Source organism: Ochotona princeps, chromosome 4 (genome assembly GCF_030435755.1).
Source record: "Ochotona princeps isolate mOchPri1 chromosome 4, mOchPri1.hap1, whole genome shotgun sequence".
Classification (NCBI taxonomy): Eukaryota; Metazoa; Chordata; class Mammalia; order Lagomorpha; family Ochotonidae; genus Ochotona; species Ochotona princeps.
In genome coordinates, this window is record NC_080835.1 from 3,867,130 (window position 1) to 3,882,056 (window position 14,927).

The 14,927-nt window shown below is 60.8% G+C and overlaps 1 protein-coding gene across 1 annotated transcript; it reads right to left on the minus strand.

Annotated features, from left to right (window-relative positions):
- Positions 1–5,250: 5,250 nt before the first annotated feature.
- RHOD (ras homolog family member D) lies at positions 5,251–13,724 on the minus strand. The gene is made up of 5 exons (XM_004598197.2): positions 13,518–13,724; positions 8,436–8,523; positions 7,884–7,993; positions 6,046–6,180; positions 5,251–5,809 (listed from the first exon to the last, which is right to left on the minus strand). The coding sequence occupies exons 1-5, from the start codon at positions 13,647–13,649 to the stop codon at positions 5,642–5,644; spliced, it is 633 nt and encodes a 210-aa protein (XP_004598254.2). The 5' UTR covers positions 13,650–13,724; the 3' UTR covers positions 5,251–5,641.
- Between the last annotated feature and the right edge of the window lie 1,203 nt (positions 13,725–14,927).

Genomic DNA, 14,927 nt, shown 5'->3' on the forward strand with positions numbered 1-14,927 from the left:
GAGAAAGATTTTTCCTTCCGCTTGTTCACTCTCCAACGGCTCACAATGGCCAGAGCTGAGCCCACGTGGGCGGCTTTGGCCCATCTTCTGCTGCTTTCCCAGCAGAGGAACTGCATGGGAAGTGGAGCAGCAGGGACACCCGCACGGCAGAGTCAGGAGAGAATAAAGGCCTGGCTGCTGCTCCCACCTGTGGAGAGGGACGGCACAGCCTCCTGCAGAGGGACCAGGGAGGGGCCCCAGGTTGGGGAGGGAGGCTGTGGCTCAGTAACAGTGGGATGCCAGTAACAGTGGGATGCCGCAGACAGAGAGAGAGAGAAACAAAGACTGAGCAATCAAGATAAATACAATGACAATAGCCCAGGAATGGGGGACAGGAAGGGTGAGGTGGAGTGTCTGGAGGTCACACTGGGTGGCCAGTGGCCTGGCGGGAGGGCCCTGGGGGCAGAGCCGGCACCACCTAGGTGAGTGAAAGCTTGTTGGAGGCCAGGCCTGCTGGGAAGTATTTTCTTTTCTCCTTCTTTTAAGATGTGTTTATTTGCTTGAAAGACAGTTTTGGAGAGAAATTTTTTTCCCATTGTTTCACTTTCAAATGACTGACCACGCCGGCCAGGTGGAGGCCAGATACCGAAAGCTCCAACCATCCGCCCCTTCCTTCCCGGGGAGCAGCGCACGGATGGACAATGCAGTAGCTGGGACTGAAGCTGTGTCCTTACGGGACACCACTGCTGTTGCAGGTGGAAGCTACAACCGTTTCCCTTGGGCCCCCGCCGTTTTGCGGGATCTTCCGATTCCAGGGGAAGGAGATAGGGTGAAGATGCTTTAGCATTGGAAGATTTGGTGTGTCACCTCCCGGTAGGGTGCCACACCCTTATGTATGGAGAGCTGGTAGCTCAGCTGACCCTTCCTGGCACCCTGGCAGGGTCTGTCCTGGGATGGGTCCAGGTTACGTCTCCAGTAAGCCTCCCCCTGCCAGGGGCCGGTACCCACCCCTTCATCAGGGAGCTATCTGGTAATTTTGTTCGTCTCCCTGGAGTGTGCAGGAGCCTTTTCTAGGGCAGCACAGCTGTGACCCCGGAAGCCGACCCAGAGCCCAGGGCGCTCATTGTACGCCACCTGCATGGGCTCCGTCTCTCCCAAATCACGCACTAGCAGGTAAACTCAGTAAATGGTAAATTGAGCGCACTGGGTTTGCCACAGGCTCCCAAAAGCACTGGCATTATTCCTACTCAGACTCACTTAGTGGCTCAGTGGGTGGCAGCATTTTCAATAAAATGTGCCCCAGCAGGGACCTCTGCCTCTTCCGCGCAGCCCCAGCCCACAGTGGCAGGGAGCCACTGTGCGAGGGACCCTGGGCAAGGCTCCTGTGCTTGAGCTCTGCCGCCCTCTGCTGGTCGAGGTCCAACCGCACGGCCAGTTCCCCCACCAGGGACCCTGGCCGGGCTGGGACTGAGCCACTGGTTCTGACTGGTCTTGAATCTCCGTGCCCAGCTCAGCCACTCAATGCTTTCACTCCCACTCCTTTATCTATCTCCTTGAACCCCAGTTTCTTCATGTGTAACAGCTGGGGTGGGGGAGGCTGGGAACTGAACAAGACCGGAAGGACAATGTGGGATTACTTGGCCCGTTTCTGAGCAGGGGTGAGGTGGGCCGGTAGGGCCTCAGGCACACCAGCAGCCATGCCCGCAGTGGGAGCTGGCGTCTTTGAGATGCCAGGGAGGGGGTACAATGCTGCATACTCCCTTCTCTGAACTCTCAAAGGGCTCTGTCACCTTTGCTGCCCCATCACATCCTTCTTGGAGCTCAGTGGTTGTCAGAATCTGGAGCAGCTGGGACTAGAACTGGCGCCCCTGAAGGATGCTGGTGCTGCAAGCTGGAGGATTAGCATGCTGAGCCACCACTTTGGTCCTAGATTCCCCTTCTTTCTACAACCTGATGGATGGCTCAGAAGCATGGAGTGTGCAGACCAAGCCTCACCCATGAGAGGGGGGCTTGACCGTCCTCCCCGGATCTCAGGGCTCCCGCGCCAGCTGTTGGTTTTGTGTATTCTCAGGGAACTTCGAATGCTCATCCTCTCAAGGAATGGCGTGGAAGTGGGTCTGCAGGAGTGGGGCGGAGATGTACCAGCCGCCAGCCTCTCCCTGTGCCCAGACAAGGAGAGAAGGTGACTCAGGGTGTGTGCCCCACCCACCTGTCCTGGGCACACCTGGGTGTGGCCAGGACCCCAGCTCCTGCCTGCCTGGCAGAAAACTGCAGGCGGTACGGGGAAACGGACACCGTGACTTGCGGCTCTGCGCCCCCAGTGGCCTCTGACCAGGACTTCTAGCTCCCACTTGTCTTGCCTGGTCTACCAGACTGGATTGTGAGAAAGGGGGGACGTTGGTAGAGGAGGAGGTAGGGGAAGTGGAGGGGCAGGGATCCAGCCTCTCAGGGCGCTGCCTCTGCAGAGCCCGTGCGGGGCTGGCCAAGCTGGCCAGTGGGATGCATTCAGGAGGCCAGCGGCAGCGAGGCTAGCTGCCTTTGCTCTCTTGGCTTCTCCTGGGGGGACAGACTGTCTCTCCTTCACTCCTGCGGGTTGCAGGGGAGGCTGGGCTGGAAGGGCATGGCCACTGTGTGGAACAGCATCAAGCGGGCCAGTGCCCACCCCACCCCACCTCCCGGTGTGATTGCTGAATGTGGCCTGTCCCCCATGGGCCCCTTTAAATCTCCTCTGGGCAAGGGGCTGGGAAGGGAGAAAGTGACCCCCTGTTGTCCTGTTTGGCCGCAGGTGAGGAGGGTCTGATTAACCACTCTCACTCTTCTCCCCGCCCTCCCCAGTGGCTTCACACTGACCCCAGGCTAGGCCTTGTTTGAGACCAGGGAATTCGCACAAACCCCACCTGTGCTCTCTGGGCTGGCCTGCAGGGAAGGTTAGACAGGACAGGGGAGGGGCGGGGCAGCCAGGAGGGTAACTGCTCCCTGAGGCCATGAGCAAAGGGCTTTCAGGGAGTCCCCTCCCCTCACTCCTCTGCAGTCTTCAGCTTCCAGAACCCATCCTGCTTAACCTGGGGCCAAGTCTCCCTCCACCCCTTGACCTTGAACTCAGTATCACCAGTGAAGGGCAATGGTTCAGGGCTCTCTGTCCTACTGCCCAGTGTGCCAGGCCTAGGACTTTCAGTAGGCTACTTCACTGGCACGGGGCCAGTGTTAAGTGAATGTGAACTCATTAGAACAGGGGGTCTGCAGGGCAGCCCACCCAGGATCCACAGCTCACTCCCACCGCCAACACTTGGAATCTCGCAGGAGTGATGGGGGAGTCATGCCGAGGGTGCCTGAGTCCCTTCCTTCCTGACCACGCAGCTGGCCAGGCCACCAGGTCAGGGGGCCACAGATCACCACCTGCTTCGGCCTCACTGAAGAACTTTCACTGGGGGCTTGGCTGCAACCCGACACAAAACAGAGTTCAACCCATTGCCGCTTGCCCAGGCTTGGGGCTCAATGTGGAGCCATTTTCAGGGGTATGACCCTAAATACATCAATGAGTGGATACTATTTACAAATATTCTATAAAATATACATTTGTTTATAAGTTCTTTTTCATTTAAACAATTTTATAAACGATATTTATTTGGTTAAAATTTTTTTTTTTAGAAAGGCAGATGTACACAGAGAAGGAGGGACGGAGATCTCCCACCTGCTGGTTCACGCCCCAAGTGGCCACAACTGAGCCAGGAGCCAGGAGCTTCTTCCGGGTCTCCCACGCGGGTGCAGGGTCCCAAGGCTTTGGGCTGTCCTCTGCTGCTTTCCAGGGCACAAGCAGGGAGCTGGGACAGGAACCAGCACCCATATGGAATACCAGGCTTTACAGGTATAGGATTAGCCAGTTGAGGCATTGTGCTGGGCCCAAGATATATTTATTTGAAAAAAAAAGTGAGAGAAAGGCAGAGGGAGGGAGAGATGAAAGAAATCGGTGGCAGAGAGAGAGAGAGATCTTTAATCCACTGGTTCACTCCCCAAATGCCTTCAAGAGACAGGGTTAGCACAGGACGAAAGAGGACCCAGCACTTGGGGCATCACCTGCTCCTTTGCAGGTGTGTTAACAGAGAGTAGAGGCAGAACTCAGTCCCTGGTACCCAACGTTTCAAGCAGCATGTCCCAACGCCACCCGGCCGAGCCACAATGCTCCTCCCCCCCACCCCCGAGACAAGCATTTTCTTTTCTTTTCTTTTTTTTTCTTTTAAAGATTTATTTTATTACAAAGTCAGATATACAGAGAGGAGGAGAGACAGAGAGGAAGATCTTCCGTCCGATGATTCACTCCCCAAGTGAGCCGCAACGGGCCAGTGCGCGCCGATCCGAAGCCGGGAACCAGGAACCTCTTCCAGGTCTCCCACGCGGGTGCAGGGTCCCAATGCATTGGGCTGTCCTCTCCTGCTTTCCCAGGCCACAAGCAGGGAGCTGGATGGGAAGTGGAGCTGCCGGGATTAGAACCGGCGCCCATATGGGATCCCGGGGCTTTCAAGGCGAGGACTTTAGCCCCTAGGCCACGCCACCGGGCCCGAGACAAGCATTTTCTAACACTGCTGAACCAGAGGGCATCCGGGACATGAGATGACCCCTGGATCTGGATGGTGCCCTTTGGGGCTGATGCATGGGGCACACTGAACCGCCAGACCTACAGTCCCACCAGAAATGGCTGGGTGGCAGCAGTGGTGGGCGAAAAGGCCAAAGGCACCAAGTGGGAGGATGCAGCCAGCAGCAGGGAGTGGAGGAGTGATGGGTGGGCAGCTGGCAGAACCTCCGCCAGGAGCAGCTGCGCCCTCCTGTCTCTGTATGGCAACCTTGAGCCCCGCCCGGGCTCCCAGCCTGCCGCCCCGCACAATCCAGACTCGAGATGGCAGAACCAACTCACCTGCGTTTCCAGTGCCCCACAGGTGTCAGACTCGTTGGTCCTGCTATGCTCCATGGCTGGTGAGTCAGTCCCTTCTCCCCATCCTGCCTCCACGTTTACAGCCCCATCCCATGGCGGAAAGCTGACTAATACAGAGAAACACGCACTCTGGCGGACACCTGTCAGGTGCCAGGTACCTGCTGAACTCCACGGGAGCGTCACAACCCTCTTCCTTTCCCCAGTCTGTGACTGAACCCACTTCCCAGGTGAGGATGCTAGCTGAGGCCCAAGAGCTCGCCCCAGGTCCTGGACTCAAACAGGGTGGGATCCAAGCCCTCCTACCTCCCCAGCTTGCACAAGTTGTTTTGAAACTAGAGACAAGACACAGGTAACAACTCATGGTGATTTAGTTGTTACACTTACGGCCGGGACAGACAAGGCCAAGGGGTGCTGCAGGGGCAGGCTGGGGGAGGTCAGTCCAAAGAGCACCCATGGGTGTCAGGTGCAACCCGGGGGACAGCCACGAAGGGGGTGCCAGGTGCAAGGCCCCCTGTCCGGGCCTGGGTGCCGGGAGCCCTGTTAACAACCCCAGGGCCGGGAGGCCGCCAAGTAATGCCTTTCTCAGTTCAGGGTTCAAAGTCTGAGGCCTGGGCTCTAGGCTGCGCCTCCCTGGAGGTGCAAGTGGGGGCCAGCCTGGTGGGGCAACGCTCTGCAGGGGAGCGGCAGTTGAGGGGTGATACAGGGGCACCCCTCCCTGCCACAGCCCCGAGCTGTTCAGATCACCACACAGAAGCTCTGGGTAATCCTGCGCCAGAAGTTGCGGCTGCGGCTGCTGAGCGCCACCTCCACCGCCTCCTGGAACACTGCGTCCACGTTGTCATGGAGCCGAGCCGAGCACTCGAGGTAGGCCACGGCGCCCACGGACCTCGCCATCTCCTGGCCCTGAGAGAGAGGCGGAGGTGGTGGGGACACCGGGTGATCCTCCCGCCTGCTCCCCACAGCCCCCTCCTGCCCTGCCTTCCTGGGGCATTTCCGGAACAACTGTGTGTGTGTTGGGGTGTCCAACTATGGCCAGTTCCCTAAGCCCTGGCAGCCTCCGAGATGGCCCCCCTGGACAGGCCACACACCCAAGGCAGGGGTTGAGTCCTGCCCGCCCCTGCCCTGCTCCGGCATCCTACCCTGTGGTATGTCACCGGCTCCACCCCACTCTTGCGCAGCCTGTTCACCAGCGACCTGTCCTTGCGCAGGTCCGTCTTGCAGCCCACCACAATGATGGGCACTTGCTTGCAGAAGTGGGTCACTTCTGGGTACCACTGCAAGGGGTAGCAGCAGAAAGGTGGGGTGGGTGTGGCCCGCGGGAGTGTCCTCCCTCCCCGTGAGCCGCCTCCTCCCTCAGGAACCTCACAGTAAGCTCTACAGCAAGTCCATTGTGCAGATGCTCTAATGGAGGTACATAGTGGATACTCAACCTTGCACGGAGGTTGCTTACGCAACCGGAAATGACAGGATGTGAGCCTGCTGCCCACACAGGAGATCCCAGTGGAGTTCTGGACTCCTGGGTCCAGCCCTGCCTGCTGTGCACAATTAGGAAGTGACCAGCTGTTTCAAAAATGAGCAATAATCCACCCAAAGAACGGTGCTGGTGGCTGCCTTGGGGTGCAGCCCCACCCTGTGCCACCCACAGGGTACAGTGGGTTGCCTCACCGGGAATCCCCCAGGTCCCAAGCAGGCTCCTCGTGCCCTAGCCCCGCGCACCCACACTGCCTTGGGGGAGGGTCCCACTGGTGCCTCCACCTGAATCCAACTCCCAGAGGCCTTGACGGCCAACACCAGGAGGCGCTCGTCTGCCCAATCCTGGTACCCTGTCCCCCCTGGCTCCCAGTGCCCTCCCCTCCCTTCTGCCAAGGCTGGCTGGAGTTATGTCTGTTCTCACTGCCCAGGTCACACCTGTACCCCTGCTGGCAGTCCTAAGCCTGACTTTTCAGCCTAACCTGACACCTGCACCGGAAGTCCACCTGGTCTCCCTCCCACATCCAGTCCCTCAGAAAATCCCAGCGGCTCTGCCTCCTCACACCACCCCACTGCCAGCCAAGGGACCCCGGCACTACCCCAACACCCAGAATTTGCTCCACCAACATTTCAGGGAGCCACAATGGTTAGGCTGCTGGCTGGGACACCCCCAGTCTCAACCAGAGAGTTCTCTGGGAGGTAGCAGGGGATAGCTCAGGATCCTGGGGGAGACGCAGATGGAGTTTGGGGTTCCTGGCTTTGGCCTGGTACAGCCCTGGCTGTTGCTGGTATACGGGGAATGAACCAATAGGATATGTCTCTGTTCTCCATAAAAAAACAAAGACCCTGCTCTGAGTGAGAGGCTGGCGTTTGGCTGAGCAGTGAAGATGCCAGCATCCCACATGGCGGTGTCTGGTTCGAGTCCCAGGTCTGGCTCCTGGGACAGACACAGATCCTGGGAGGCAGCAGGTAAAGCCTCAAGTAGCCGGGTGCCCGGCGCCCATGTAGAAGACCCAGATCAAATTCCTGGCTCCTGGCATTTCCGGCTGACTTGGCCCTGGCAGGTGGCAGTACTTGGGAGAGTGAATCAGTAGATGGGACGTAGAGTTTCACGGAGAAGAGAGACAGAGATCCCTTATCCATTGATTCACTCTCCACATGGCCACAATGGCCAGATGAGACACTTCGAAGCCAGGAGCTTTTTCTGGGTCTCCCATGTGTGTACAGTGACCCAAGCACTTGGACCGTCCTCTGTTGCTTTCTCAGGTCATAAGCAGGGAGCTGGATGGGAAGTGGAGCAGCTAGGACATGAGCTGGTGCCATGTGGATGCTAGCACCACAAGTAGAGGATTAGCCTACTGTGCCACCGTGCCAACCCCAGCAAGTTCTTAACAAACACTACTAGTGTTTTGGTGACTGTTGCTGCTAATGCTGGCGCTGGCTGTACCTTGGGGCGTCTCAGGACTAGCTGGGTCTCCCTCCCGCCTCACTAGCCCATCGTCCCTACCCTGCTGAAGACATTGTCAAAGCTGCTGGGGCTGGTGACATCAAAGCAGAGCAGCAGGACATTGGCGTCAGGGTAGAACAGAGGCCGCAGGCGGTCATAGTCGTCTTGCCCTGCACAGACAGGTGGGGAATGTTATCCTTCAAGGCTCCCCAGTAGGGTGGTCACCCATCACTCAGGGGGCCTCAGAGTCAGCCCTGAATCTGGCCCTTTGTCGGGGGCTGCTCTGCATGGCACCTGCCTTGGCATGTCCGGGGCTGAGAGGACTGCTTCCTGGGACAAGGCAGAGGTCAAAGGTACACAGAAGAGCCAAAGCCAGTGAGGGGGGCTGGGGAAGCCAGGACAGTTGCTTCTGGAAAGCAGAGAGTCCAGGGCTTAGTGGGCTGTCCTGCAACGGCAGAGGCAGGCAGGGAGGGCCCCAGCCCCGGCCAACACCTGTCCCTTGAGATCCCTTGAGACCGGCTGGGTTCCCTGGTTCAGAAGGAGGTAGATGAGGCTCCGTCCCTGGGCCCCTGCTCTGCCCCAGCTCCTCCCCCCCACAGGCTCCCCACGCACCCGCGGTGTCCCAGATCTGCAGGTGCACTGGTTTACCCTTCATCTGCCGGCTGGCGGAGTAGCGCTCGAACACGGTCGGGCTGTAGTTCTGAGGAGGAAGGTATGGGGTTCGTGAGGGGTGAGCCCCAGGAAGGCCATAGCGCAGCTAGCCCCTCCAGACCTCCCTGGCGTGGCTCCCCCCACAGGGATATGCAACAGGGAGGAGAAACCACCAGTGCTCCTCCAGTCCCACCTGCTGCTCCGTGGGCGGCCCTCGCGCGGGGTCTGGCCCCACTCAGAGCCCCCGCGGGTGTAGCGTCTGTCGCTGTCACCCCACTCCCACTTCCTCGTGCCTGCTGTGTCTGCCCTGCTCCCACATTACCTGCGTCTTCCTTCATCTGTTCAGTCATCTCCGTGGTCAGTCAAGGTCCCAGGTGGACCCTGCTGCAGGAAGGGGGCTCACAGCTGTGCCCCCACTCCCGGCCTCTCAGCCCCCTTCTGTCCAATGTCCCCTCCCCCGGGGGCCTGGCCTGATCTGGCGGCCAGCTTCGTCCTTTGGCCTCTGACTAGCCTTTGTGGCCTGTGGCGGGGCCTGGCCAGAGTCCACATCACCAGGACCTGCGTGGCCGGAGCGCCTTCCTCCACAGGCTGGGCAAGCCGGCGATGGACAGCTATGTTTGTAAAGTTTTTTTTTTTTTTTTAACTTATTTATCTGAAAGGCAAAGTTACACAGAGAGAAAGAAGAGATCTTCCCTCCTCTGGTTTACTCCCCAAATAGTCGCAGTGGCAGGGGCTGGGCCAGGCCAAAGCAGGAGCTCCTTCCGGGTCTCCCAAGCAGCACCTGGACCACCCTCCACTGCTTCCCCAGGTGCCTTAGCAGGAAGCGGAGCTGGATGGGAAACAGAGCAGTGGTCGGAAGGAGAGCCTCTGTGGGATGCTGGTGCAGCAGCCGGGGGCGTTATGTGCTTGTCACAATAATTTGCATATAGATGAGAATCCAGGAATGGGGGCCGGTACAGTACATGTAACATGACTCCTCTGCCTGTAACACTGGCATCCCATATGGGTGCTGGTTCGTGTCCCGGTGGCCCCACTTCCCAACCAGCTCCCTGCTCGTGGCCTGGGAAGGCAGCAGAGGATGGGCCCAAGTGCTTGAGGCCTTTAGGAGACCTGGGGAAGCTCCTGGCTCCTGGCTTTGGGCCTGCCCGGTTCTGGCTATTGCAGCCATTTGGGGAGTGAACCAGTGGGTGGAGGATCTGTTGCTCTCTGTAACTCTGGTTCTTAAGCTTAAAAAAAAAAATCCTAGACAGAGAAAGAAAATCTAGGAATGGACAATAAGTGAGATTTTCACGGCTGCCACCGCTAGTGCCAGGTGCCCTGGGGGCCTGGAGGAGCTGCCTGCTCCTGTCCCCTGCCCCGCCCCCAGTGGAGTGGTGGGTCACAGTCCTCTCCCCTCCTGCCACACCAGGGAGGGCTCTGGCTGCCCATGACTCAGGAGGACTTGGTGCCCTCCCGCCTGCCCCCTGGACCTCAGTCACTCTCAGGCTAGCTGGGAGGGCTAGTGCCATTTTCCAGGGTGCCCAGGAGGCTGGGCAATGCAGCATGGGCAGGGAGCTGGGTCCCCTGGCATGGGCAGATAGCTTTGGGATCAGCTGTGCCTGGCTCAGAGCTGGCTCTGGTACCCACGAGCCGTGTGACCTTAGAGTGAGTGCAGAAGTGGCCACGGCTGCATGGGAAGTGGCCACCCCAGCCTTGCTCCTGTGTAGCTGCCCTTGGCCCTGAGCTGGGGGCGCTCTGAGGTGGGCCCCTCCTGACATGAGCTACAGGGTGGTGGGCTGCAGGGATGCCTGCCACGTCCAAGTCTTCTGTGAGTGGCCCCAGATCTGCACCATTCTCCATCTCCCTTGCAACCCCACAAGGTCTGCATGGTCACTGCCTTCCTGAGGGGCCCAGAGAGAGGACATGATGGCTCACCCCCCGACTCTACTCATGATGGCTCATGACACGTGGACCCTTGGTCAGTGACGGAGCAAGATCTGTCAGTCCCCAGAGGTCAGGCTGTGTCTGGTCACCCGTCTTCCCCGAGGTCCTGATGCCAGGGAAGTGGCTGGCCATGTTCTGCTGGGTCATCCTGGAGACTCCGGCCTGAGCTTTCGGTGAATTCTTTGCTTCTTGGGGCTACCCTCATCTGCGGAGCTGTCTGTGGCCGGGCTGTGGCGCACCTGGTCCTAGGTGACTCAACCCTGGGTCTGCCCCCCCATGGGGGTTCTCAGAGAGGCAGGTGGATCATTCCAAATGGCGGACTCAATTCCAGACGGGGGGCAGGGAAGCCCTAGGGAGTGCAAGCGCAGACCCAAGAAGGACTCGACTGCTTCTGGCCCGGACACTGGGCGCTCCCTGCCCCTCCTGTCCCTACACCAGTGCATGGACCACATGGACCAGATACCGTCAGGATGGGGCCTGAGCTGCTCAAGTCGTCCTGGGGTCCCTCCCTGGCTCAGGAGCTCTGTGTACCTAGGAATCCACAGGGACCCACCACCCCCAGACTCTACTTTTGCCGTCAGCAGGAACCCTGGGTTTGGGGCTGCCCAAAACAGGAAGCTGTGGGCAGCAGATGGAGTACTGGTGGCCCCAGAGTGCCCAGGCTGAGGAACACCCGGGCTTCCGACCAGCCCTGCAGCCCCAGGCCAGCACCTCCCTCCCTCCCTGGCCTTGTCCTGTAAGATGGACACGTTGCAGCCCTTGGCCTGTGGTTTTGTAGATGTGCTCTGGGGGCCGACCTCTGGCCTAATGGTTAAGAGCTTGTGTCCAGCATCATTAGGGCCTGGGTTCAAGCTCCAGCTCTGCCATCTGATTCCAGCTTCCTGCTACCCTACACCCTGGGCAGCAGTGGCACTGGCACAGGTGATGGGGCGAGGACTGCTACGGGTATCTGGGGAGCAAGGCAGCGGCTGGGCGCTCTCTTTGCTGCACAAATAAAAATAACTTTTATTTTACTTTATCTTTTTAAGGTATATTTTCATTGGGTCTGAGCCGCTGCCTCAATGGCTGGAACCTCACCTTGCACGCACCAGGATCCCATATGGGTGCCAGTTTGGTATCCCAGCTGCTCCACTTCCCATCCACTTCTTGACTGTGGCCTGGGAAAGCAGTAGAGGACGGCCCAATGCATTGGGATCCTGCACCCACGTGGGAGACCTGGAAGAGACTCCTGGCTCCTGGCTTGGGATCGGCTCAGCTCTGGCCGTTATAGCCTCTTGGGGAGTGAACCAGTGGACAACTCTTCCTCTGTGTTTCTTCTCCTCTGTATATCTGACTTTCCAATAAAAAATAATTAAATCTTAAAAAAAAAAAAAAAAAAAAAAGGATTACAGAGTTCCAGAGAGGAGAGACAGAGAGAAGGGTCTTCCATCTTTCATTCACTCCCCAAGTGGCTGTAACGGCCAGACCTGAGCCGAGCTGAAGCCAGGAGCCAGGAGCCTCTTCCAGGTCTCCCACATGGGTGCAGGGTCCCAAGGCTTTGGGCCGTCCTCCACTGCTTTCCCAGGCCACAAGGAGGAAGCGGGATGGGAAGTGGAGCAGCCAGGATATGAACCGGTGCCACGTGGGATGCTGACATCTTAAGCCCAGCTTACTATGCTGTAGTGCTGGCCCACAAAGAAAAATCATTTTAAAGGAGGTGAACCAACCCTTTATGTCCTTTTAGTCACTCCCATTTCATCACTGCAAGATGCCTATGTCCCGCTAAGGATGCATCTTGGACAAGAGGTGTTCCTCCTGTGGGCTCCCCCGTGTTCCCAGCATAGCATGGCGGTGGAGGGGAGGCAGTTCCGGAAGCCCCACCCCTCTTCCAGCTGAAGAATGTATAACTGATAAAGGAGGGGATGGACAGTGACACCACCGGCCACAAAGCCAGAGCAGCTCCGGCCAGCGGCCAGGGGGCCAGCGGCCAGGGGGCTGGGGCCAGCGGCCAGGGGGCTGGGGCCAGGGGCCAGCGGCCAGGGGGCAGGGGCCAGCGGCCAGGGGCCAGGGGGCAGCGGCCAGGGGGCAGGGGCCAGGGGGCAGGGGCCAGCGGCCAGGGGGCAGGGGCCAGGGGGCAGGGGCCAGCGGCCAGCGGCCAGGGGGCAGCGGCCAGGGGCCAGGGGGCAGGGGCCAGGGGGCAGGCGGCCAGGGGGCAGGGGCCAGGGGGCAGGGGCCAGCGGCCAGGGGCCAGGGGGCAGGGGCCAGGGGCCAGGGGGCAGGGGCCAGCGGCCAGGGGCCAGGGGCCAGGGGGCAGGGGCCAGCAGCCAGCGGCCAGGGGGCAGGGGCCAGGGGCCAGGGGGCAGGGGCCAGCGGCCAGGGGCCAGGGGGCAGGGGGCAGGGGCCAGCGGCAAGGGGCCGGGGGCAAGGCCTCCTCCAGCCGGCTGCCCGGTGCCTGCACAGCCTGGGAGCTGGGGGAATGTGAAGGATGCTGGGAGAGGAAAGGAAGAGAGGGAGGGGTTGGAAGGACACCCCACCCCTGTCGCCTCCTTCCAGGGACTCACACTCCTTATGGGACACCCAGGGGACACAGCGGGTGGGGGCACAGGGTACCCCCTCTGTTTCTCCTCAGAACCACCTCACCTGGCCATCGTGGGGAAACTGAGGCTGAGTCTAAGCAAGCTCCTCCTCCTGCGTGGGGCAGACCAGGGGAGCCTAGCTGCCCATCTTGGCCCCCGGACGCGCGCGGCAAGACAAGAGATAGGCCAGACAGGACGCCAACCTCCAGCAAGTTGGTCCCGTGTTCTGAGACCCCCTACCTCCCCAGCTCTCCCCCACGGGCTCTCACAGTGACCCTGTGAGGTGGGCACGACCCTCACTCCTCCAGCAAAGAGCGTGGAGACCTGCCCCCCACGGGCCCACCGCTCCACGCAGACACCCTGACCGTCCCTCCCCTCGGCCCAGAACCGGTGACAGCGCAGCGGACCCTTCCCCCTCCCTCCCTCGTCCTCCCCTCGCGCGCGCGCATTCAGCCAATGGACACTTGTTGAGCGCCTGCTGTGTACACTGCGGGGAGCGTGTGTCTCGCCCCAGGCCGGAGGAGGCCGCGGTGGGCCAGGCAGGCCCCGGGGCGCCCGCACTCACCTCGGGGAAGTCTCCCTGGGTGAAGACCAGCAGCAGCGACGTCTTTCCGCAGCCGCCGTCGCCCACCAGGACCACCTTGACGGAGCGCGCGCCGGGCGGCGCCTCCTCGCCCCCGGCCGGAGCCGCCTTCATCCCGGAGGCCGGCGGGAGGCGGCGGCGGGCTGCGCGCGGGGCCGGGGCGCGGGGCCGGCCCGGCGGGGCAGGAATGTGGAAGGGGCGGGGCGGCGGGAGGAAGTGGGAGCGGGGCGGCGCGTGGCCGGCGCGGGGCGGGCGGGCGGCCTGGGGACCCAGGTGACAGGCCCAGGCCGGGATGGGGGCTGGGGGGTGGTACCTGCCGGCCGAGACCCTCCCCGTCCCCCCCCGCGCGCGCGCGCGCGCGGTCAGCCAGCACACACTTGTTGAGTGCCTGCTGTGTACGCGGCAGGGAGTGTGCGGCTGGCCGGGTGACAGCCGGGTGGACTGAGGCAGGAGGAGGCTCCCAGCCCCGGGGGCCGCTGGGATGAGGGCCCCGAGGTTCCTGCCTGCCAGCCTGGCAGACCCCTAGGGCGTCCCTGGCCCTGAACAAGAGCCACAGACCTGTGCATTTGAATGAATGAATGTGTGAATAAATGAGTGAGACCCTCCCCAGGGTCCCCTGGGGCTCAAGGGTTTCCCGCCGGGTGGGAAGTGGGTGGCTCTGCACGTCCTATGGGTCAGTAGGTTTCGCCTGCTGGTCTAGCCTGGCCTGCCCTCCTGCTGCTGGGGCGTGGCCGTGACCTGGAGAGAGCCGAGAGAGAGCCGTGGAAGCGTCCATCTACCATTTGGAAAGTCTTGGGGCGAGGCCAGGGTCAGGGGTGGGTGTTCTCAGGTTGAAGGAGGGGACACAGACAAGCAGGGGTGTGGACCTGTTAGCTCCCTGGAAAGGTCAAAGCCGGGCAGGGAAACACCATGCCCCCCTCCCACCCCCTGCCCTGTTGTATCTCACTGTGGTCCAGCGTGGCAGCTGGCGGGGGTCAGAGGCACTGCCCCCTACTTCCTTCCCACTCCAGGCAGAGCCGGGCTCCCTGACATTCATCCCAGGCTGACCCTCCCCGGGACGGCTCCACCTGCCAGCTGTCCCGTCCTCCCCGAAACTGCCTCAGGGCTGGGCAGTGACTTGGCACTGGACTGGGTGTCTGGCCACTGAGCAGGGTTCCCCGCCCCGAGGAGGAGCCCCATGCCGTGCCCCATCAGCACCCTCTCTGTCTCTTTCCCACTCGCCATTGTCATCCATGGTGAGGCTGGGAGGTGGGTGGGGCTGGCTGGGGGTGGAAAGCCTCAGCAGTGGCCTCGGTTGCTATGGAGATAATCACGCTCCCGACACACCTGCTGGCCGTCATGGTCTCACAGAGATGTGTGGACTGCAGGGCACAGGAGGACTCCGGGCCACCG